Below are 25,922 nucleotides of genomic sequence, written 5' to 3'. Positions count from 1 at the left end.
TCTAAATACTAAACTAAAATAAACATAAAGACAGACACAAATTAGATGGAGAAAGCAAACCCCAGGTCTACAGTTGCTTCCCATGTCCACTGCCTCAATTTGGGGATGATTCATTGTCTGTTCAGTTATTTCACAGATGCAGGGTACATCAAGGTGATTGTGGAGTTTTAATCCACTGCTCCAAAGGCGTCTGGGGTAGATTTCCCTTTCTCTTCTTTGTTAGCATAGCTCCTGGGGTTCAGCTATGGATTTCGTCCCACCTCTGCACACAGGTCACCTGAGGAGTCTGTTCCCCACACAGATAGGATGGGGTTAAAATAGTAGCTGATTAGGGGGTGTGACTCACTCAGGCCATGGGAGGGAGGTGTACGAAATTCGGTGCAGGTCTGTGGCATCAGAGGCTGGCATGACAATTCACGCTCTGTGCTCTTCTGGGGAAATCGTCCCTGGATCATGGGACTCTGGCAGTGGTGGGCTTCACAGGCTCCTGGAAGGGGAACTGTGGATAGTGACCTGTGCTTGCACACAGGATTCTAGGTGACTGCAGCAGCAGCCTTATCATTTCATACCCATCTCTGGTGTCCACACTGATAGCCATGGCACGTGCCTGACTCTGTAGCTGGTTTAGGTGGTGCTCTGAATCCTCTCTCCTTGCGCCCCCCAAAACAATGGTCCCTTGCATCTTTGGCAGTTCCGTACTTTTCCCTGGACACCCTCCTGGCCTACTGTGGTGCACCGGCCCCCTTCAGGCTGTATTCATGCAGCCAACCTCAGTACTACCCTGGGATCTGACCTCCAAAGCCCGAGCCTCAGCTCCAAGCCCCAACCCATCCTGGCAGGTGAGCAGACAAGCCTCTTAGGCTTGTGAGTGCAGGTCACCAGGGATCATTTGTGTAGGAATCTCTCCAATTTACCCTCTTCACCCCTGTTGCTGAGCTCCCCTCCATGGCTTCAAAGTTCCCCTTCCCCCACCCAGCCCCATTCTCAGCCAGTGATGGGGCTTCTTAGTGTGTGGAAACTTTTCCTCCTTCAAGCTCCTTCCCAGAGGTCCTGGTCCCATCCGTATTCTTTTGTCTCTTTTTTTTCATTTTTCTTTTCCCCTACCTAGGTACGTGAGGAGTTTCTTGCATTTTGCAAAGTCTGAGGACTTCTGCCAGTGTTCAGTAGGTGTTCTGTAGGAGTTATTCCACATGGAGATTTATTTCTGATGTATTTTTGGGAGGAAGGTGATTTCCACGTCTTAGTCTTCCACCATCTTGAAGCTATTCTGTGTCTGTATGTTCCTTTGTGTGATTTTGTCTGTTTAGTATTTCTATTACTATGTGGTTCGGGATTATATCTGTTTGTTTGTTTTTCTTCCTTTTCTTCTGAGCCATGTGGCTGGCAGGGTCTTGGTGCTCCAGCATGGTGTTGGGCCTGAACCTGTGATGTGGGGAGCTGAGTCCAGGTCATTGGACCACCAGTAACCTCCTGGCCCCATGTAATACCACTTGGTGAGGGGATAGAAAAAGATATTCCATGCAAATGAAAATCAAAAGAAAGCTGGAGTAGCAATTCTCATATCAGACAAAATAGACTTTAAAATAAAGACTATTAGAAGAGACAAAGAAGGACACTACATAATGATCAAGGGATCAATCCAAGAAGAAGATATAACCATTGTAAATATTTATGCACTGAACATAGGAGTACCTCAATACATAGGGCAAATGCTAACAGCCAAAAAGGGGAAATCAACAGTAACACAAAAATAGTGGGGCACTTTAACCCCACTTTCACCAATGGACAGATCATCCAAAATGAAAATAAATAAGGAAACAGAAGCTTTAAATGACATGTTAGACCAGATGGACTTAATTGATATTTATAGGACATTCCATACAAAAATTACAGAATACACTTTCTTGTCAAGTGCTCATGGAATATTCTCCATAATAGATCATATATTGGGTCACAAATCAAGCCTTGGTTAATTTAAGAAAATTTGAATTTTATCAAGTATGCTATGGACCACAACGCTATGAGACTAGATATTAACTTCAGGAAAGAAATCTGTAAAAATTACAAACACATGGAGGCTAAAAATACACTACTAAATAACCAAGAGATCACTGAAGAAATCAAAGAGGAAATCAACACATACCCAGAAACAAATGACAATGAAAACATGATGACACAAAACTTGCGGGATGTAGCAAAACAGTTCCATAAGGAAGTTTATAGCAATAAAATCTCAGCTCAAGAAACAAGAAAAATCTCAAATAAACAGCCCAAACTTACATGTAAAGCAATTAGAGAAAGAAGAACAAAAATTAAAAAAAACAAAGTTTGCAGAAGGAAAGAAATCATAAAGATCAGATCAGAAATAAAAAGAAATGAAGGGAAGAATAGCAAAAATCTGTAAAAGTAAAGCTGATTCTTTGGGAAAAAAGAATTCATAAACCTATAGCCAGACTCATCACACACAAAAAAGAAGACTCAAATCAACATAATTAGAAATGAAGATGAAGGAACAACTGACACTGCAGAAATACAAAGGATCATGAGATTACTACAAGAAACTATATGCAAATAAAATGAAAAACCTGGAGGAAATGGAAAAATTCTTAGAAAAGTAATACCTTCCGAGACTGAACCAGGAAAAATAGAAAATATGAACATGCCAATCACAAGCACTGAAACTGTAACTGTGAGTAAAAATCTTCCAACAAACAAAAGTCTAAGACCAGATGGCTTCACAGGTGAATTCTATCGAATATTTAGAGAAGAGCTAACACATATCCTTCTCAAACTCTTGTAAAATATAGCAGAGGGAGGAACCCTCCCAAACTCATTCTATGAGGCCACCATCACCCTGATACCAAAACCAGACAAAGATGTCACAAAGAAAGAAAACTATAGGCCAATATCCCTGATGAACATAGCTTCAGAAATCCTCAGCACAATATTAGCAAACAGAATCCAGCAGCTCATTAGAAGGATCACACAGCCGGATCAAGTGACATTTATCCCAGGAATGCAAAGATTCTTCAATATAAGCAAATCATTCATTGTGATTCAGCATATTAACAAATTGAAAAATAAATCCATGTGATAATCTCAATAAATGTAGAAAAAACTTTCAGCAATATTCAATTCAACACCCACTTATGATAAAAACTCTCCAAAATGTGGGCATAGACGGAACCTCCTCAACATAATAAAGGCTATATATGACAAACCCACAGCAAACAGCTTTCTCAATGGTGAAAAACTGAAACCATTTCCCCTAAGATCAGGAACAAGACAAGGTTGCCCACTCTCACCGCTATTATTCACCATAGTTTTTGAAGCTTTAGGCACTGCCATCAGAGAAGAAAAAGGAATAAAATGAATCCAAATCGTAAAAGAAGAAGTAAAACCATCACTGTTTGCAGATGGCATGATACTATACCTAGAGAATATTAAGGATGCTACCAGAAAACTACGAGAACTAATCAATGAATTTGGTAAAGTAGCAGGATATGAAATTAATGCACAGAAGTCTCTTGCATTCCTATACAGTAATGACAAAAAATCTGAAAGAGAAATTAAGAAAACACTCCAGGACTCCCCTGGTGGCGCAGTGGTTGAGAGTCCGCCTGCCGATGCAGGGGACACGGGTTTGTGCCCCGGTCCAGGAAGATCCTACATGCCGTGGAGCGGCTGGGCCTGTGAGCCATGGCCACTGAGCCTGCGCCTCCGGAGCCTGTGCTCCGCAACAGGAGAGGCCACAGCAGTGAGAGGCCCACGTACTGCAAAAAAACACAAAAACACAAAAAAACAAAAACAACACTCCAATTTACCACTGCAACAAAAAGAATAAAATACCTAGGAATAAACCTACCTAAGGAGACAAATGGCCTATACGAAGAAAAGTGTAAGAAACTGATGAAAGAAATTAAAGGTGATACAAACAGATGGATAGATATACCATATTCTTGCACTGGAAGAATCAACATTGTGAAAACGGCTGTACTACCTAAAGCAATCTACAGATTCAATGCAATCCGTATCGAACTATGAATGACATTTTTCACAGAACTAGGAACCAAAATTTTACAATTTGTATGGAAACACAAAAGACCCCGAATAGCAAAAGCAATCTTGAGAAAGAAAAATGGAGCTGGAGGTATCAAGTTCCCTGACTTCAGACTATACTACAAAGCTATGGTAATCAAGACAGTATGGTACTGACACAAAAAATAGAAATATAGATAAATGGAACAGGATAGAAAGCCCAGAGATAAACCCACACACATATTGTCACCTTATCTTTGATAAAGGGGACAAAAATATACAATGTAAAGAAGACAGCCTCTTCCTTAAGTGGCCCTGGGAAACTGGAGAACTACATGTAAAAGAATGAAATTAGAACACTTCCGAGCACCATACACAAAAATAAACTCAAAGTGGATTAAAGACCTAAATGTAAGGCCAGACACTATCAAACTCTTAGAGGAAAACATAGGCAGAACACTCTATGACATAAATCACAGCAAGAGACTCTTTGACCCACCCCACCTCCTAGAGAAATGGAAATAGAAACAAAAATAAACAAATTGGACCTAATGAAACTTAAAAGCTTTTGCACAGCAAAGGAAACCATGAACAAGACAAAAAGACAACCCTTAGAATGGGAGAAAATAGTTGCAAACAAAGCAACTGACAAAGGGTTAATCTCTAAAATATACAAGCAGCTCATCCCACTCAATATCAATAAAACAACCCCATCCAAAAATGGGCAGAAGGCCTTAATAGACATTTCTCCAAAGAAGAGATACAGATTACCAACAAACACATGAAAGAATGCTCAACATCATTAATCATTAGAGAAATACAAATCAAAACTACAATGTGGTATCACCTCACACCTGTCAGAATGACCATCATCAAAAAATCCAAACAATAAATGCTGGAGAGGGTGTGGAGAAAAGGGAACCCTCTTGCTCTGTTGGTGGGAATGTAAATTGATACAGTGACTATGGAGAACAGTATGGAGGTTCCTTGAAAAACTAAAAATAGAACTACCATATGACCCAGCAATCCCACTACTGGGCATATACTGTGAGAAAACCATAATTCAAAAAGAGTCATGTACCACAATGTTCATTGCAGCTCTATTTACAATAGCCAGGACATGGAAGCAACCTAAGTGTCCATCAACAGATGAATGGATAAAGAAGATGTGGCACATATATACAATGGAATATTACTCAGCCATAAGAAGAAACGAAATTGAGTTCTTTGCAGTGAGGTGGATGGACCTAGCATCTGTCATACAGAGTGAAGTAAGTCAGAAAGAGAAAAACAAATACCATATGCTAACACATATGTATGGATTAAAAAAATGATTCTGATAAACCTAGGGGCAGGACAGGAATAAAGACGCAGGCACAGAGAATGGACTTGAGGACACAGGGAGTGGGAAAGGTAAACTGGGACGAAGTGAGAGGGTAGCACTGACATATATATGCTACCAAATGTAAAATTGATAGTTACTGGGAAGCCACCACATAGCACAGGGTGATCTACTCTGTGATTTGTGACCACCTACGGTGATGGAATAGGGAGTGTCAGAGGGAGACGCAAGAGGGAGGGGATATGAGGATATATGTATGCATATAGCTGATTCCCTTTGTTATACAGTAGAAACTAATACAACATTGTAAGGCAATTATACTCCAATAAAGATGTTAAAAAAAATAGCAAAAACTACCATAAACCTACAGCAGAGCAACAACAATACAACACACACAAATAAAGAAAAACTGCAAAAAAATACCACTAGAACAAAGAAACAAAAGAATTTAAAAATGAGAACAGTCAGTAAGGACTAGACTAACATAAAAAATTAAAAATAAAAATATAGAGCAAACAAATAATGCAAAAAACATAAAATATACACATAAAACAAAAAGATCAAAATAAATAAAATAAAAAACACAAGAAAAAACTCTAACACAACAAAAATTAAATTAAAAATAGACAAATAAATATATATCTTAAAAAATTTTAATTAAAATTAAAAGTAAAAGAAAAAATAATAAATGCAACACCACCAACAACTGAATAAAATGAAACAAACAAAAAAGAATAATAGTGATAAGCATATTTTCCTGGGTCCTCCTCTGTCAGTGTCCTTGCTCCCACAGTGAGCCAGAGCCAATCTCCACCTCCCCCGGAGGCCCTCCAATACCTACAGGTTGGTCTCTTGACCTGCTGTGGGCACTGTGGGGCCAGCTCACACTCTGACCTGGCCCAGCTCCCAAGTTTACTTTTCCCCATAGTCCACTCCTAGGAAGGCTAGACCAGTCTCTTGTGAGACCATTCGTCCATTCAGGTATTCCACAGATGCAGGATTTACCAAACTGATCTCGGGGATTTAATCTGCGGCTTGTTCAGCTGCACAGAAAGATTTCTGTTTGTGTTCCTTAGTTGCACTGCCCCTGGGGGTTCCAGCAGTTATTTGCCCATTTGGCAGAAGTTCAAGTGTTAGTAAATGGATTTTCATTACTGTACAGTCTAGATGCTCTTTATTTTATTTTTATTTTTTTAAATTTTTATTTTATGTTGGAGTACAGTTAATTAACAGTGTTGCATTAGTTTCAGGTATACAGCAGAGTGATTGAGTTATACATAAACATTCTTTTTCAAATTCTTTTCTCATTTAAGTTATTACAGAATATTGAGCAGAGTTCTCTGTGCTATACAGTAGGTCCGTGTTGGTTATCTATTTTAAATATAGCATTGTGTACATGTCAATCCCAAACTCCCAATCTATCCCTCTCCCCAACGCTTCCCCCCGGTAACCATAAGTTTGTTTTCTAATCTGTGAGTCTGCTCTTTAACCTGCTGGGTTTTATGTTTTTCCTGTTTCCCAAGGTAGGTGAGCCTGTGCCTATGCCCCTCAACAATATCTATCCCTACTGCAAATTGTTACTACAGAGGTGTGGTTCCCACATATACCATGTCTCCATCTTTACTACCCATTTCTATCTGGTCCTTTTATGTGGAATGGCTGTTCAATCAGCCCTCAAGAATTACTCTCTATATAGGTGTAGATTTGGTGTGTCTATGGTAGGAGATGAGCTAAGGATCTTCCTATGTCACTATCTTGGATGCCTCTCCTCCAAAGATGTATAATTTAATACATATTTTTTGACACAGCTGTGTTGCCTAGATATGCTCCAGCATGAATGAGTTCTGCTTGCCATAACTCTTTTCTCCTCTGAAACCTTCCTAGCCAGGAAGACTCGTAGAGATGGTTTAGTCCTACTCTTCTCCACCCTCCATTTTATGGATAGGTCACCATAGGCCTAGAGAGGAATAGACTCATGCCTAGGACCAGCAAGTCACCCTAGAGCCAGGCCAGGCATTCAGTTTAAGAGGGCTCTGATTGAAGGTTCTCTGAATACCTGAAGAATTTAGTTTGTCCTTTTTCTACTTGGCTGAAACTTCTCAAAGAAGGAAGCTGACCTGTTATTCTTCTTCTGCCTGCCTCTACAGCTCTGGGTGAACCAGGAGGATGGGGTGGAGGAAGGGCCCAGTGACGTTCAGAATGGGCACCTGGACCCCAACTCAGACTGCCTTTGTCTGGGCCGGCCACTCCAAAACCGGGACCAGATGCGAGCCAACGTAATCAATGAGATCATGAGCACCGAGCGTCATTACATCAAGCACCTAAAGGACATTTGTGAGGTAGGCCCAGCTATGATGGTGCATGTGAGGGCACTCAGGGTGGGGTAGAGGGCACTTCCATGAAGAAATGACAACCTTCCTGGGCCGTACCTATGAAAGTCCCAAGATACTAGGAAACACAGTTTGACTGACCTCCTAGATTCTGTTCAGTGGGTGAGACTCCTCCCTTGGCGTTTCTCAGTCTCTCTGTTTCTTTCTCCCCTTTTTGCTATCTACCTGTCTGTCTAACTTTCATATTCATATTCCCTCTCCCCCCCTTCTCTGCCTCCCTCTGTCCCCTCTGCTGGAAACTATCCCTATCCTCTTGTTTTCTGATCCAGTTGTTGCCACCCCATGTAAGGGCCTGACTTCATTACAGCAAAACACATTTGCTGCCAAGCCAGTGGTTTACAAACTTGAATGTGCAACAAAGTCCCTGGGCTGGCTTGTTAAACATGCAGATTCCAGCCCTCTTTGACCCCACCCCCCATGCAAAGTTGTGAATTCTCAGCCTGGAATAAAACACGGAAATCTCTATGTTTTGCAAGTATCCCTGGTAATGCTTGTCTTCCACTATGCCACTCTGCCCTCCAGGGACTGTGGCTCCACATTGTCTAACTCCATCCCTTCCATCTTTCTGACCTGAGTGAGGATGAGAACCTTTTTTTTCTCACACTGCCTTGAGTCCAGCAGAGACAAGTTGGCATTTTCAAAGGACCGTTTACTAAACAGTATGAGAAAACAAATGAGAGATAGAGAAAATAATGTTTTTAGAAGGATTTCTCCCCCCCCCACCTCTCTCTCTCTCTCTCTCACACACACACACACACACACACACACACACACACACACACACACTCACACATACTATAGCATTATGCTTGACCCAGTGAAAAACTCTACCTTGAATTTTTTTTATCCCCTTTCTTCCAGATAAAAGATCAGGTCCTACTTTCTGTCCTCCAGCCCTACTGATTAGGTCCAGGGCCCACTCTGTAATCAATGGTATAGCTCTGACATTTTTCAAAGTTCTTGTTTCTTTAGAGCAGTGCGGCCTAATAGGACTTCCTGCAGTGATGAAAATGTTCTGTATCTGCAGTCTCCATTACAGTAGCCACTGGGCAAGTGGCTGTTGAGCACTTGAGATGTGGCTAGTATGGCTGAGAAATGGAATTTTAAATTTTATTTCATTTTAATTTAAATAGCCACACGTGACTTATAGCAACCACATCGGACAGTGCAGCTCTGAAAAGATCAAGACCAAGGACTTTGGGCCTTAGCTTTCTTCACCTAAATTCATTCTTTCACCCCTTCCAGGCAGGTTAAAGGTTATCTCGTCCCCCTTCCCCAAGGCAGTAAGGTAGGGTAGAAAGAACAAGGGCTCTGTGGACATGGAGTGCTGGCTTTCACATCTTAACTTAGTCACTAATTAACCCTTTGGCCTTGAAGGTGCCTCTTAACTCCTCTAACTTTTGTTTTATGATTTGTCCAGTAGGCTTCATTTTACCAACCTCTTAACTTTATTGAGGAAATGAAGTAAATCTTATATTGTAAGTATTTGGGAAAAGGTAGTTTTCCTTTCCTTCTTTCCCTTTTTGTCTATTCACCTATCCATCATTGTCTTTCTTTTATCATTTTCTCTTCCTCCTACCTCCATACAAATGGTTGATATATTTTTTAATTACCTTCTCGAATATGTTACATGGCACTGGGCATCAAACCACTGATATGTCATTCATTCCGCAAACATTTAGTGGAGTTCTGCTCCATGCTAGGCCTTGGACATAGCTCCTACCCTCAAACTGTTCTGCCCTAGACCGATAGCATCTGAATCACCTGGGAGCTGGTTGGAAATGCAGAATCTTTAATTCCACTCCAGACCTGAGTTCAAATCTACATTTTAACAAGGTTCACTTTTGACTTACAATACATATTAAAGTTTGAGGAGCACTGCTGTAAAATGATAGCTATCTTACACTATTTATAATAGCAGGACATGGAAGCAACCTAAATGTCCATCAACAGAGGAATGGATAAAGAAGATGTGGTACATATATAAATGGAATATTACTCAGCCATAGAAAAGAAATAATGCCATTCACAGCAACATGAATGGACCTAGAGATTGTCATACTGAGTGAAGTAAGTCAGACAGAGAAAGACAAACATCATATGATATCACTTGTATGTGGAATCTTAAAAAAGAACACAGATGAACTTATCTACAAAACAGAAATAGAGTTACAGGTGTACAAAATACATTTATGGTTACTGCAGGGTAAGGCAGGGGACGGATAAATTGGAAGATTGGGATTGACACATACACACTACTAATAGAATAGATAACTAATAAGGACCTACTGCATAGCACAGGGAACTCTACTCAATACTCTGTAATGGCCTATATGGGAAAAGAAGCTGAAAAAGAGTGGATATATGTATATGTATAACAGATTCACTTTGCTGTACACCTGAAACTAACACAACATTGTAAATCAACTATACCCCAATAACTAAAAAAAAAAAAAAAGATAGCTATCGGGCTTCCCTGGTAGCGCAGTGGTTGAGAGTCTGCCTGCCGATGCAGGGGACACGGGTTCGTGCCCCGGTCTGGGAAGATCTCACATGCCGCAGAGCGGCTGGGCCCGTGAGCCATGGCTGCTGAGCCTGTGCGTCCAGAGCCTGTGCTCCGCAACGGGAGAGGCCACAACAGTGAGAGGCTCGCGTACTGCAAAAAAGAAAAAAAAAAAGAAAAAAGATAGCTGTCTTATAATGTCATAGGGTCTATAATACAAGTTAGTACAGTCTGTTCTTTACCCAGAAGCCAAGGGATGATGTCAATACCTAAGTCATTCATATCACTCCTCTGCTTAAAACTTTCCAATGGCTCACCTTTACTTCCTGAGTAAAAGCCAAAGTTCTCATTATTTCTTACAAAGCCCTTTGTGATCAACCCCTCCTTACCTCTGTGACTTCATCTCTTGCTCTTTTCCCACATTCTCTCACTACTTTAGCCACAATGGCCTAATTGCTGTTCCTTAAAAAGGCCTGACACACTCCCCCCTCATAGCCTTTCCATTGGCTTTCCCTTCTGCCTAAAGCACTCTTCCCTCAGATGTCTATGTGGCTCCGTTTCTCACCTCCTTCAAGGTTTCACTCAAATATCATCTCCTTGAGACCTTCCCTGACTATTCTATTTAAAATTGTAACCATGTACTGTCTTGTTTTATTTTTCTCCATTGCACTTACTGCTTTCTGACTTACTATATATTTTGCTTTTATGTTTTGTTTATTGCCCTTCTCCCCTACTAGAAAGTAAATTCCATGAGGGAAAGGTTTTTTTTTTTAATTGATTTACTGGTACATCCTCAACATCTAGCACAGTGCTTGGCAGATGGTAGATGCTCAATAAGTACTTTTGAAAGATGGAATTAAATATAACTGCTCATGTGCATATACTATTTTGGCAAAATACATTCACATCTTATGCCATTTGATTTTCAGACAGGAAATAGGTTGTTATTGTTATTCCTATTTTCTAGATCAACAGACTGAGTCTCTAATAGGCAAAATTACTTTCCCAGAGTTCTCAGCCGCTGGCCCAGTGGGATTCTTAGTCTTAGAAAGATTTTGTTCCCAACTCCCAAACATCTTGGCCTCTTCCTACAGGGCATGGGCTCAGAACAGCAATGCAAGTATTTATCCTTCCAAAAGAGAGTGCTATGACCCTGCTTTGAGGAATTGCCTAATCCAGCCATCCTAAGCAAAGCTTTTGTTGGTGGTCTGTGAGTTCCATATCTCTTTATTATTCTTGATGCTGAAGCTAAGGGTTTAAATGGGAATGGGAAGTATCTCTTTGTCTCATCCTTCAACCACAGATGTCAAAGGAATGTTTAGCTAGAGCAAAAGAAGGGTAGAGAAAGCTGTGTCTTGATGGGCCAGAAGGCAGTATTTTAGCTTAGGGTTGTGTCACCTAAACCAAAAGCTATGAGGAACAATATGATTTATGAGAAGAATATCAAAACCAGAATTGGGAGTCCCAGGTTCAGGTCCCACCTTAGTCACAAACTGACTGCACTGACTGAAGTCAGGTGAATCTTTTCCATCCTGGACCTTGTTCCCCAACTCTAAACTTAGCAGGTTGGTAGAGTTGCTCTTTAAGTGTTGTCTGGCTCTTAGTTTCTCTGATTCTGTGAGATCTAGGTATGCTCTCACTAGAGAACGCTGTGGTTGTGATCCGTGTTACTTCTGCATGTTTTGCCATTTCCTCCTTGATACCCATGGAGGCATGTCTTACTCAGGCATGAATATGTTAACAAGGCATAATCTACTCTTTCTGTAGGTTAAGGGAGATCACTTAATACTGCATTCAGTATAGATAAAAGTCACTATTAGAAAATATTTATTTATTTATTTATTTATTTATTTATTCATTCATTTATTAGTTAATTACTCCTGGGAGCAGAAAGTGCCTCACAAACATTTAAGTTACAATACCTTCATTTTACAAATGAGGAAGTAGGAAATAGAGTTATTTTTATCAAAGTTATTCAGTGAAGCCAGTAAAAGAAAACATATTTTTTAATGAGTTCTTTGAAAAGATGGCATTCTTCTTTCTAAATCCAGACAGTGGGATAAAAGAGTATTGGCTTAGTTCTAGGTCACCTTGACCAATGATTGGTGGTATTACCTCTTGTAATCTTAGAAATCATATTATAATCAGGGAGACTGAGACACAGGGCAAGCAAAGCTAAATATGCCTTATAAAGTTGCCTCATCTGCCTCGCTGAGGAAGATCATCTCAGTTATCTGATATCTGTGAAATAAATTCTGTCCTCAAATGCCTCCACAAAAGCTGGAACTATCTTTCCTCAGTCATTCATATTAGTGTCTTATACCCTTCACCATCAAGAAATTCTTCCTAGGTCTAATAGAGTTTATCATGCTATAGCTTCAGGACATTTGCATTTGATATGTTTAAGTCTGGAGTTTTCAAACTTACTGTTTTTTTCTTTCTGTTAATTGCCTATCCTGATGATTTCCAATGATCTTTACATCTTGGTGCATACATAAAAAATAATACATTGTATAAAACAGTAATATTTGTATAGCATACTAAAGTAAAAGAATGAGGCAACTCATTGGCCTGAAGTGACCCGCTCAGGAATTTCTGGCTGCTCTAGGCCCTACCTATCCATACCACCTGGACATTCAAGGCCCTGTTCCCATCCTTTGCCCATTTTCCCATAGTTTCTCCTATTTTTCTTGCTGATTTATATGAGTTCCTTGTATATTCCAGATATTAATCCCTTGTCAGTTTTCCAAGTTGCAAATAGTCTTCTTCCTGTCATTCTCTTATTTTTTAATGGTTTTGTTTAATTTGAGAAAAAGACATCCTGAACAAAAGAAGAAAAGAAAACTAACAATTTAAGCATTCTGCTTCTAACTTACCTTTTGTCATCATTAGCATGAGAAAGAGCTAGTCATTTTGCAGTTATTCAACGTATATCTATTGAGCAGCAACTATATGCCAGGTACTATGTTAAACTCTAGAGATAAAGCTGTGAACAGGACAACCATGGTCATCATTCCCTAATTTTATTAAAATTATTTTCAAGACGTTTATCAGGTCTTCTGTCAGGTCTTAGGCTTCCAGGCAAAAGAGTACATGATATCTGTAGAGAGTCAAGAGCTGAATGGGGCCCTGAAAATCTTTTCTGATATATGCATTTTAGAGATGGACACACTGAGGTCCAGACTTGCAAGGGCCTTTCTCTAAAGGGTTTTTCAAACCCTAGGTGCTCCAGAGGTTCTTTGATCCATCTTATTTCCCTGCGGTCTTTGGAATCTTCCCTGGAGGTCATGGTGTCAATTTGTATCCCATATCAAGGCACAAATTCTATTGGTTTGGGCAAAAGGTTCATTCGTTTTATCCATAAGATGGCTCTAGTAGCACTTAGTTGTCTTTAACATCATTTGAAACAATTTTGTTAGATTGTATGTGACAACTGTCATAGTGTGCATTTTAAAAAAGACATCAAAATTGGTGAATTTTTGTGTGGCCATTTTAATATTGAAGATGGAAGAAAAAAGCAACATTTTCGGCATATTTTGCTTTATTATTCTAAGAAAGGTAAAAATGCAACTGAAACACAATAAAAGATTTTTGCAGTGTATGGAAAAGTTGCTGTGACTGATTGAACGTGTCAAAAATGGTTTGTGAAATTTTGTGCTGGAGATTTCTTGCTGGATGATATTCCATGGTCAGGTGGACCACTTGAAGTTAATAGCGATCAAATCGAGACATTAATTGAGAATAATCAACGTTATACCACGTGGGAGATAGCCGACATACTCAAAATATACAAATCAAGCGTTGAAAATCATTTGCACCAGCTTGGTTATGTTAATCGCTTTGGTGTTTGGGTTCCACATAAGTTAAGTGAAAAAACCCTTCTTAAACATATTTCTGCTTGTGATTCTCTACTTAAATGTAATGACAACGTTCCTTTTTTTTTTTTTTGTGGTACGTGGGCGTCTCACTGTTGTGGCCTCTCCTGTTGTGGAGCACAGGCTCCGGATGCGCAGGCTCAGCGGCCATGGCTCACGGGCCCAGCCACTCCATGGCGCGTGGGATCTTCCTGGACCAGGGCACGAACCTGCGTCCCCTGCATCAGCAGGCGGACTCTCAACCACTGCGCCACCAGGGAAGCCCAAAACGTTCCATTTTTAAAACAAATTGTGACAGGCAATGAAAAGTGGATACTGTACAATAATGTAGAATGGAAGAGATCGTGGGGCAAGTGAAATGAACCACCACCAACCACACCAAAGGCTGGTCTTCATCCAAAGAAGGTGATGTTGTGTATATGGTGGGATTAAAAGGGAGTCCTTTATTAGCTCCTTCCAGAAAGCCAAACTATTAATTCCGACAAGTACTGCTCCTAGTTAGACCAACTGAAAGTAGCACTCAACAAAATGCGTCCAGAATTAGTCAACAGAAAATGCATAATCGTCTATCAGGATAATGCAAGACCTCTTGTTTCTTTGATGACCAGGCAAAACCTGTTACAGCTTGGCTGGGAAGTTCTGATGCATCTGCCAAATTCACCAGACATTACACCTTTGGATTTCCATTTGTTTTGGTCTTTACAAAATTCTCTTAATGGATAAAATTTCAATCCCCTGGAAGACTGTAAGAGGCACCCGTAACAGTTCTTTGCTCAAAAAGATAAAAAAAAGATTTGGGAAGATAGAATTATGAAGTTGTCTGAAAAATGGCAGGTGGTAGTGGAACAAAAGGGTGAATATGTTGTTCAATAAAGTTCTTGGGGAAAATGAAAAATGTGTCTTTTATTTTTACTTAAAAACCGAAGGCACATTTTGGCCAATCCAGTAGCTCAATGCATTAGATCTAGACTTAAATCAACCTTCGTGGGTCTAGAAACAGAGTGACATAAATAGTCAACCTTCCTTGCCTATTACCATGACAGCCCCAGGGCTAATTCATGCCTTTTGTCATTGATTTGATAACGCCCACTGTAATGCCTTCACACTCATGCCCACTTTACTTCTAGGAGAGGTGAGTCTCTCAAAAACGACCTCTGTTCAATCAGTTCACACCCACTGCCATATCACTCTATTCTCTTTTACCATGCAGATAGAGTTAGAGGGCATTTGAAGCATGCTTAACAGTAAGATCTATAGACCCCTTCTCCTCCCTCTGCCCTATGATGGGCCTTCAGAGGTCTTCTGAGTCTCCTCTTCTCCAGGACAAACAGCCCTGGTTCCTTCTACCGTTCTTCATGGTGTTGCTTTTCAGGGATCTCTCTACCCTGCTTACTTCCCACTGTCTCTGTATCCTTTACTCCATGTTCCTCTGAAAACAGGGCTCAGAATTGAATGCTGCTCCCCTGCAGTGGTGCAATTACCTTCCTATGACTTCTCATTCCACCCTCTCAATCTGTTTCTTTTTCATCCCTAACTTAAAATGACATAGTTTTTTTTGGCAGTCATATTCCACTGCCAACTCATCTTAACTTATATGCCCTTGGGGGGAGACCTTCAGATGGTGGAGGAGTAACACATGGAGATCACCTTCCTCCCCGCAAATACATCAGAAATACATCTACATGTGGAACAACTCCTACAGAACACCTACTGAACGCTGGCAGAAGACCTCAGACTTCCCCAAAAGCAAGAAACTCCCCACGTACCTGGGTAGGGCAAAAGAAAAAAGAAAAAAAAAACAGAGACAAAAGAATAGGGACAGGACCTGCACCTGTTGGAGGGAGCTGAGAAGGAGGAACAGTTTCCACACACTAGGAAGTCCCTTCACTGGTGGGGACAGGGGGTGCCAGTGGGTAAGTTTCAGAGCCACAAAGGACAGCACAGCAACAGGGGTGCAGAGGGCAAAGCAGAGAGATTCCAGAAAAGAGGATGGGTGCTGACCAGCACTCACCAGCCCAAGAGGCTTGTCTGCTCACCCACTGGAGCTGGTGGGGGCTGGGACCTGAGGCTTGGACTTCGGAGGTCAGATCCCAGGGAGAGGACTGGGGTTGGCTGCATGAACACAGCCTGAAGGGGACTAGTGCACCACAGCTAGACTGATGGGAGTACAGGAAAAAGTCTGGAACTGCCTAAGAGGCAAGAAAACATTGTTTCGGGGAGCACGAGGAGAGGGGATTCAGAGCACTGCCTAAATGAGCTCCAGAGATGGGCACAAGCCATGGCTATCAGCACAGACACCAGAGATGGGCATAAAATGCTAAGGCTGCTGCTGCAGCCACCAAGAAGCCTGTGTGCAAGCAAAGGTCACTATCCACAACTCCCCTCCCAGGAACCTGTGCAGCCCACCGCTGCCAGGGTCCCATGATCCAGGGACGACTTCCCAGAGAGAACACACGGCACACCTCAGGCTGGTGCAACGTCACACAGGCCTCTGCTGCTGCAGGCTAGCCCCGCGTTATGTACCCCTCCCTCCCCCCAGTTTGAGTGAGCCAGAACCCCCTAGTAAGCTACTACTTTAACCCCGTCCTGTCTGAGCGAAGCACAGATATCCTCAGGCGACCTACATGCAGAGGCAGGGCCAAATCCAAAGCTGCACCCCAGGAGCTGTGTGAGCAAAGAAGAGAAAGGGATACTTCTCCCAGCAGCCTCATGAGCAGTGGTTTAAGTCTCCACAATCAACTTGATGTACCCTGCATCTCTGGAATACCTGAATAGACAATGAATAATCCCAAAACTGAGGTGGTGGACTTCGGGAGTGACTGTAGACTTGGGGTTTGCTTTCTGCATCTAATTTGTTCCTGACTTTAGGTATATCTTAGTTTAGTATTTAGAGTTTATTATCATTGGTAGATTTCTTAATTGATTTGGTTCTCGTCCTCCTTTTTTAAATATATATATATAGTTTATTCCTTTTTCACTTTTTGTGAGTGTGTATGTATATGCTTCTTTATGTGATTTTGTCTGTATAGCTTTGCTTTTAACATTTGTCCTAGGGTTCTGTCTGTCTGCTTTTTTTTTTTTTAGTATAGTTTTTAGCACTTGTTATCATTGGTGGATGTGATTTTTGGTTTGGTTGCTCTCTTCCTTCTTTTTTTTAATTACTTTTTATGTTTTATTGTGATAGCTTTATTTCATTTTATTTTATTATTTTTTCTTTTTTCTCCCTTTTCTTCTGAGCTGTGTAGTTGATAGGGTCTTAGTGCTCTGGCCGGGTGTCAGGCCTGTACCTCTGAGGTGGGAGAGCTGAGTTCAGGACATTAGTCCACCAGAGACCTCCCAGCTCCATGTAATATCGAATGGTGAAAGTTCTCCCAGAGATATCCATCTCAATGCTAAGACACAGCTCCACTCAACGACCAGCAAGCTACATTGCTGGACACCCTATGCCACACAACTAGCAAGACAGGAACACAAACCCACCCATTAGCAGAGATGCTGCCTAAAATCATAAAAGGTGACAGATACCCCAAAACACACCAGCAGAAGTGGACCTGCCCAGCAGAAAGACAAGATCCAGCCTCATCCACCGGAACACAGGCACTAGTGCCCTTCACCAGTAAGCCTACACTACCCACTGAACCAACCATACACTGGGGGCAGACACCAAAAACAACAGGAACTACGAACCTGCAGCCTGTGAAAAGGAGACACCAAACACAGTAAGTTAAGCAAAATGAGAAGACAGAGAAACACACAGCAGATGAAGGAGCAAGGTAAAAACCCATCAGACCAAACAAATGAAGAGGAAATAGACAGTATGCCTGAAAAAGAATGCAGAATAGTGACAGTAAAGATATCCAAAATCTTGGAAATAGAATGGAAAAAATACAAGAAATGTTTAAGAAGGACCTAGAAGAACTAAAGAGCAAACAAACAATGAACAACACAATAAATGAAATAAAAAATTCTCTAGAAGGAAGCAATAGCAGAATAACTGAGGCAGAGGAATGCATAAGTGACTTGGAAGATAAAATAGTGGAAATAACTAATGCAGAGCAGAATAAAGAAAAAAGAATGAAATGGATTGAGGACAGGCTTAGAGACATCCAGGACAACATTAAATGCAACAACATTCGAATAACAGGGGTCACAGAAGAAGAAGAGAAAAATGGACTGAGAAAATATATGAAGAGATTATAGTTGAAAACTTCCCTAATATGGGAAAGGAAATAGTTGATCAAGTCCAGGAAGCACAGAGAGTCCCATACAGGATAAATCCAAGGAGAAACATGTCAAGACACATACTAGTCAAACTGTCAAAAATTAAATACAAAGAAAAAACATTAAAAGCAGAAAGGGAAAAACAGCAAATAACATACAAGGGAATCCCCATAAGTTTAACGGCTGACCTTTCAGCAGAAACTCTGTAAGCCAGAAGGGAGTAACAACATATATTTAAAATGATGAAAGGGAAAAACCTACAACCAAGATTACTCTACCCAGCAAGGATCTCATTCAGATTCGACAAAGAAATTAAATCCTTTAAAGACAAGCAAAAGCTAAGAGAATTCAGCACCACCAAACCACATTAAAACAAATCCTAAAGGAACTTCTCTAGGCAGGAAACACAAGAGAAAGGAAAGGCCTACAATAACAAACCCAAAGCAATTAACAAAATGGTAGTAGGAACATACATATCAACAGCTACCTTAAAAGTAAATGGATTAAATTCTCCAACCAAAAGGCATAGACTGGCTGAATGGATACAAAAACAAAAGCCATATATATACTGTCTACAACAGAGCCACTTCAGACCTAGGGACACACACATACTGAAAGTGAGGGGATGGAAAATGTTATTCCATGCAAATGGAAATCAAAAGAAAGCTGGCATAGAAATTCTCATATCAGACAAAGTAGGCTTGAAAATAACTACTATTAAAAGAGACTAAGAAGAACACTACATAATTATCAAGGGATCATTCAAAAAAGAAGATATAACAACTGTAAATTTTGATGCACCCAACATAGGAGCACCTCAATACATAAGGCAAATGCTAACAGCCATAAAAGGGGAAATCGACAGTAATGCAATCATAGTAGGGGACTTTAACACCACACTTACACCAATGGACAGATGATCCAAAATGAAAACAAATAAGGAAACACAAACTTTAAATGTTACATTAAACAAGATGGACTTAATTGATACTGATAGGGCATTCCGTCCAACAACAACAGAATAAACATTCTTCTCACGTGCTCATGAAACATTCTGCAGGATAGAGCATATCTTGGGTCACAAATCAAGCATTGGTACATTTACAAAAATTGAAATCGTATCAAATATCTTTACAGACCACAGCGCTATGAGACTAGATATTAATTACAGGAAAAAACCAGTAAAAACATGGAGGCTAAACAATACACTACTAAATAACCAAGAGATCACTGAAGAAATCAAAGAGGAAATCAAAAAAATACCTAGAAACAAATGACAATGAAAACATGACGACCCAAAACCTATGGGATGCAGCAAAAGAAGTTCTAAGAGGGAAGTTTATAGCCATACAATCCTACCTCAAGAAACAAGAAACATCTAAAATAAACAAACTACCCTTATACCTAAAGCAATCAGAGAAAGAAGAACAAAAAAACCCCAAAGTTAGCAGAAGGAAAGAAATCATAAAGATCAGATCAGAAATAAATGAAAAAGAAACGAAGAAAACAGTAGCAAAGATCAATAAAACCCAAAGCTGGTTCTTTGAGAAGATAAACAAAATTGATAAACCATTAACCAGAGACATCATGAAAAAAAAGGGAAAAGATGCAAATCAATAGAATTAGAAATGAAAACGGAGAAGTAGCAACTGACACTTTGGAAATACAAGGGATCATGAGAGACTACTACAAGCAACTATATGCCAATAAAGTGGACAACCTGGAAGAAATGGACAATTTCTTAGAAAAGCACAACCTTCCGAGGCTGAACCTGGAAGAAATAGAAAATATAAACAGACATATCACAAGCACTGAAATGGAGACTGTGATTAAAAATCTTCTGACAAACAAAAGCCCAGGACCAGATGGCTTCACAGGCAAAATCTATTCAAACATTCAGACAAGAGCTAATATGTGTCCTTCTCAAACTCTTCCAAAGTATAACAGAGGGAGGAACACTCCCAAACTCATTCTATGAGGCCAGCATCACCTTGATACCAAAACCAGAGAAAGATGTCCCAAAGAAAGAAAACTACAGGCCAATATCACTCGAACATAGATGCAAAAATCCTCAACAAAATAGTAGCAAACAGAATCCAACAGCACATTAAAAGGATCATACACCATGATCAAGTGGGGTTTACCCCAGGCATGCAAGGATTCTTCAATATACGCAAATCAATCAGTGTGAGAAACCATATTAACAAAGTGAAGGAGAAAAACCATGTGGTCATCTTAATAGATGCAGGAAACGATTTCAACAAAATTCAACACCCATTTATCATAAAAATTCTCCAGAAAGTAGGCATAGAGGGAATTTATCTCAACCTAATAAAGGCTGTATATGACAAACCCACAGCCAACGTCATTCTCAATGGTGAAAACTGAAACCATTTCCACTAAGATTAGGAAGAAGACAAGGTTGTCCACTCTCACCACTATTATTCAACATAGTTTTGGAAGTTTTACCCACAGCAGTTAGAGAAGAAAAATAAATAAAAGGAATACAAATCAGAAAAGAAGAAGTAAAGCTGTCACTCTTTGCAGATGACATGATACTATATGTAGAGAATCCTAAAGATGCTACCAGAAAACTATTAGAGTTAATCAATGAATTTGGTAATGTAGCAGGATACAAAATTAATGCACAGAAATCTCTTGCATTCCTATACACTAATGATGAAAAATCTGAAAGAGAAGTTAAGGAAACAATCCCATATATCATTGCAACAAAAATGCTAAAATACCTAGGAATAAACCTACCTAAAGAGACAAAAGACCTGTATGCAGAAAAATATAAGACACTGATGAAAAAAATTAAAGCTGATACCAACAGATGGAGGGATATACCATGTTCTTGGATTGGAAGAATCAACATTGTTAAAATGACTATACTACCCAAAGCCATCTACAGATTCAGTGCAATCTCTATCAAAGTACCAATGACATTTTTCACAGAACTAGAACAAAAAATTTCACAGTTTATATGGAAACACAAAAGACCCCACATAGCCAAAGCAATCTTGAGAAAGACAAATGGAGCTGGAGGAATCAGGCTCCCGGACTTCAAACAATACTACAAAGCTACAGTAAACAAGACAATATGGTGCTGGCAGAAAAACAGCTATATAGGTCAGTGGAATAGGATAGAAAGCCCAGAGATTAACCCACGCACCTATGGTCACCTTATTTTTGATAAAGTATTCAAGAATATACAGTGGAGAAAAGAGAGCCTCTTCAGTAATTGGTGCTTAGAAAACTGGACAGCTACATGTAACAGAATGAAAGTAGAACATTCCCTAACACCATACAGAAAAATAAACTCAAAATGGATTAAAGACCTAAATGTAAGGCCAGACACTATAAAACTCTTAGAGGAAAACATAGGCGGAACACTTTATGACATAAATCACAGCAAGAACCTTTTTGACCCACCTGCTAGAGAAACGGAAATAAAAACAAAAATAAGCAAATGGGACCTAATGAAACTTAAAAGATTTGCACAACAAAGGAAACCAGAAACAAGTTGAAAAGACAACCCTCAGAATGGGAGAAGATATTTGCGAATGAAGCAACTGACAATGGATTAACCTCCAAAGTTTACAGGTAGCTCATGTAACTCAATATCAAAAAAAAAAAAAAATCCAAAAATGGGCAGAAGTCCTAAATAGACATTTCTCCAAAGAAGATGTACAGATTGCCAACAAACACATGAAAGAATGCTCAACATCACTAATCATTAGAGAAATGCAAATCAAAACAACAATAAATAGTAGTATAAATAAATGCCAACACATTATTGGCATAAGTTATTAATTTGCAAAGTGTTTTAAAGCCACTCATTAATGGCTGAATTGGAGGGTAAGAACAGCTAAGGTCAGTGAGATTTTGGTAGGGGTTGGTAAAGGGCATTGAAGCCAGGGATGAGGATCTTCCTGGAGTATGCCTAAATGACTTCATTGCAAGCTGTGTTAGAGGAGACAAAATGGAGTTAGGGCCAGAAGTGATAAGTCACTCACCATAAATGCTCCTCATTAGGGGCCCAACAAGTGTTATAATAATCACATTTAACTTTTACATGAAAGCAAGTGACCATAATTCATTCTCACCAGAACATTTTCACATGCTAATGATTTTTAATGAGGACAGTGGCCATTAGTTAAAAATCTACACCAGTAGTTTTAGAATGGAAAACTGTGTTTGGTTTCTTTTGCCCTGACTTACAATGTGTCCTCAGTCTGATTGTGTTATCTCAGTGCTCTCTTATCAGACCAAGAATCTCTTTCATTGATTCTTCCTTCATCAGTGGCTAGCTGTATTAATTCATCCATTTATTCACAGATGTGTCCAAAATACTTACCCTGTTAAAAACACCATGCCTGGCCACTTGTGAGCTTGCTGGCTAAGCTCATCCTAACTATCTCTCCTAGCCAGCTACCTTAGATGGCTAAGACACCCACTTTAAAGAATGGTTTGTTTTTGTCAATTCCTGTTCCCTTTTGGGAAGTTTTCCTACCTGACCTTTTGGATTGGTCCTATAAGAAATAGAACATTAGATTTGTGAATCAATCCAGCTAAACCAGTAACTCACTACTAAAGCAAGTGAAAATGTTTGTGCTTAACCAGATTCTGAGAAAGGGTCCTATGACTTTTGGGGGTCCTTGTCATAAAAGGCTCTATGCTCTGGAGTCTGCAGTCTGAAGACCTTTGCTTGAGATCCATCTTTCCTAATTATTCACCGGTGGAGTGACTTCCTTCTTTAAACCCCAATTTTCTTGTATGAAAAGTGTAAATGGTTATTCCCTGTCTACTTCATGGAACTGAAATAAGGCTCCCAAATGCTCAGGAAGTGGTAAAGCCCTCAGGGAGTGAAGGGCATCCTCAACCTGGGCTTTTGCTTTGTCTGCAGGGCTACCTGAAGCAATGCCGGAAGAGAAGGGACATGTTCAGTGATGAGCAACTGAAGGTGATCTTTGGGAACATTGAAGACATCTACAGGTTTCAGATGGGCTTCGTAAGAGACCTGGAGAAACAGTACAACAATGATGACCCCCACCTCAGCGAGATAGGACCCTGCTTCCTGGAGCACGTAAGCATCTTCCCCTTTGGGGAGGGTTTTGAGAGACGTTTGGAAGCCATGGAAGGAGTCTCTGAGCTATTTGGTTCTGCTCAGTTGCTTTGTCCCATGGTAGGGGATGGATTCCTCTCTGACCCTGATGTTCATCCCCTCGCTAGAGTATGAGGACTTAGGAAGGTACTGTGATTTGTCCAAGGACTCTTCTTCTTTACTGTTCCCCCCAACTTTTTTCTCTCCTTCCAGATAATTATCAGTATGATTTTTCTTCAACTTCTCTTCTCTGTTCCTATGGGGCTCAGTTTCCATGGGGCCCAGTGTTTTGGGAGGGACTCTGAACAAATTCATATATTCCAGGAATCTGAGAAATCGGAGAGACCATGGTCAGCATGAAACTGGACCCCTGCAAGGCATTTAAGGGAGAACACTAGGGTAGGGGAAGTGACAAGTGTAGGAAAAGGGGCCACATGATTTAGAGGAAGGAACACTAGGAAACGTGGAAGTGAGGATGTGAGTCCTGTCTATAATGATTGTCTGGGTAACTTTGGGTAAGTTCCTTACCGTCTTTGGGCTTCCTCACATGGATTTAAGAAGGTTTCACTTTATACCTCTGTGGTTCTCTAATATCTTTTGTGTCTTATTCACAGGTGACCTAGTTGTTTTGACAACCCTTCTCCCCCGTTTTATAAAGTATTTATTTTTAAAGAGGTAATACATGCACATGGTATAAAATTCAAATGACACATGAAAGTGTGCAACTATAAGAGTAAGTTTTCTTGCAAATTCTCCTGCTTTGACTATGGGAATGTGTAGTGGAGAGATAGCCCTAAGGCCACCCGTATGTTCAGTGATTTGCTACAAGTCCCGGGACTCAGCATATAGTCGTACTAATGGTTGTGATTTAATACAACTAAAGGATACAAAGCAAAATCAGCTAAAGGAAAAGGCAGTTGGGGCAAACTGTGAAGGAAACCAAGTGTAAGTTTCCAAGAGTCCTCTCCCAGTGGAGTCACACAGGATGCACTTAATTCCCCTTGCAATGAGTTGTGACAACAGTTTTGAAATGTTGTCTACCAGGGAAAATTATTAGGGACTCAGTGCCCAAGATTTCTATGGGTGGCTGGTCATGTAGGCACACTCTGCCTAGCATGTACCAAAATTCCAGACTCCTAGAAGGAAAGCAAGTATTCTGCATAAACCACATTGTTCATACAAATAGTTTAGGCACAGTGAGCCACTCTTGTCAGGGAATGGTGAAAAATCTCTTGAGATCCAAGTTCCAAGATGCCAGCCAAAGGCCAACCTTTCAAGCAGGGCTTTTTAGAGATAGCAGTCTCAGGCCTGATATGTTAACTCTTTTTTGCACAGTATTAAACTGGTTCAGCCATTCCAGAAAGCACCTGGATGGTATTTATCAAAGTTAAGCATGTGTATGACCTTGGGTTCCATTCATGAATATATATCCCAGAGAAATTCTCATAGAGGTCCATGAGGGAACATTTACAAGGCTGTTGATTGCATGGCAGTGTTGTGTGTGGTGGAGTGCAGTTAGAAGCAACTTAGGTATTTATCACCAGGGTATGGATGAGAAACATATGGGGGATGCTTACTGTAAGGTATTATATAGCAAGGAACAAGAGACTAGTTGTAAGTACCCAATAGCAATGTGTGTAAATATCATAAATATAGTCTTGAGCTGGGAAAGTAGAATATGGAATAGTGATTCTCAATTGGAGTCTACCCTGTGCATTGTAAGGTGTTTAACAGCATTCCTGGTCTCTATCTACTGGAGGCCAGTAGCACCCTTCTAGTTGTGACAACCACAAATGTCTCCAGACATTGTCAACTGTACTGAGGGACAAAAAAGAACCACTGATCTATTGAAATGATCGTATACTTTTACACTGTAATCTGTTAATGTGGTGAATTTGGTTTGAATAATTTTCATATGTTAAATGAACATTGTATTGCTGGGATAAACCCTACCTAATCATGGTGTATTATCCTTCTTTATGTATTAGTTTGCCTTTTAAAAAATATTAGATTGTTTACCCTCTTTTAATTCAGTTCTAGGATTAATTAATTAATTAATTAATTTATTTATTTGGATTTCATTCTTTATCATCTTTGTTTAGGTATAATTTACAAACAATAAAATTCACCAAATGTCTACTTCGATGGGTTTTAACAAGTGCATATAGTTGTGTAACTACCGCCATAATCAAGATATGGGACATCTTTATCACTTTATCAAGTTCTAATGTTCTCCCTTTGTTGTCAGTTTTTGCTCTCACCCTTGCCCTTGGCAAACACTGATCTGCATTCTGTCACCATAATTTTGCTTTTTCTAGAATGTCATATAAATAGAATAATGCAATAGTGATATTTTGTTTAGCTTCTTTCACTTAATTTCTTTGATATCCATCCATATTTTTGCCTGTATTAGTAGTTAGTTATTTTTCTTTTTATTGCTTAACGA

General features: G+C 40.0%; 1 protein-coding gene across 4 annotated transcripts in view; it reads left to right on the top strand.

Moving 5' to 3' along the window:
• ARHGEF9 (Cdc42 guanine nucleotide exchange factor 9) overlaps positions 1 to 25,922 on the top strand; it is a gene marked incomplete at both ends in the record, with an annotated part of 229,194 nt that overhangs the window by 116,957 nt on the left and 86,315 nt on the right. For all 4 annotated transcript variants that reach the window (XM_079728262.1, XM_079728260.1, XM_079728261.1 and 1 more), the window contains 2 exons: positions 7,528 to 7,719; positions 23,279 to 23,458. In XM_079728262.1, the coding sequence (XP_079584388.1) occupies positions 7,528 to 7,719; positions 23,279 to 23,458 (372 nt within the window). The remainder of the gene's footprint in view (positions 1 to 7,527; positions 7,720 to 23,278; positions 23,459 to 25,922) is intronic.

Source organism: Hyperoodon ampullatus (assembly GCF_949752795.1).
Source record: "Hyperoodon ampullatus genome assembly, chromosome: X".
NCBI lineage: Eukaryota > Metazoa > Chordata > Mammalia > Artiodactyla > Ziphiidae > Hyperoodon > Hyperoodon ampullatus.
Note: the sequence above shows the minus strand (reverse complement) of the source record. Positions and strands in the feature narration are given on the sequence as shown.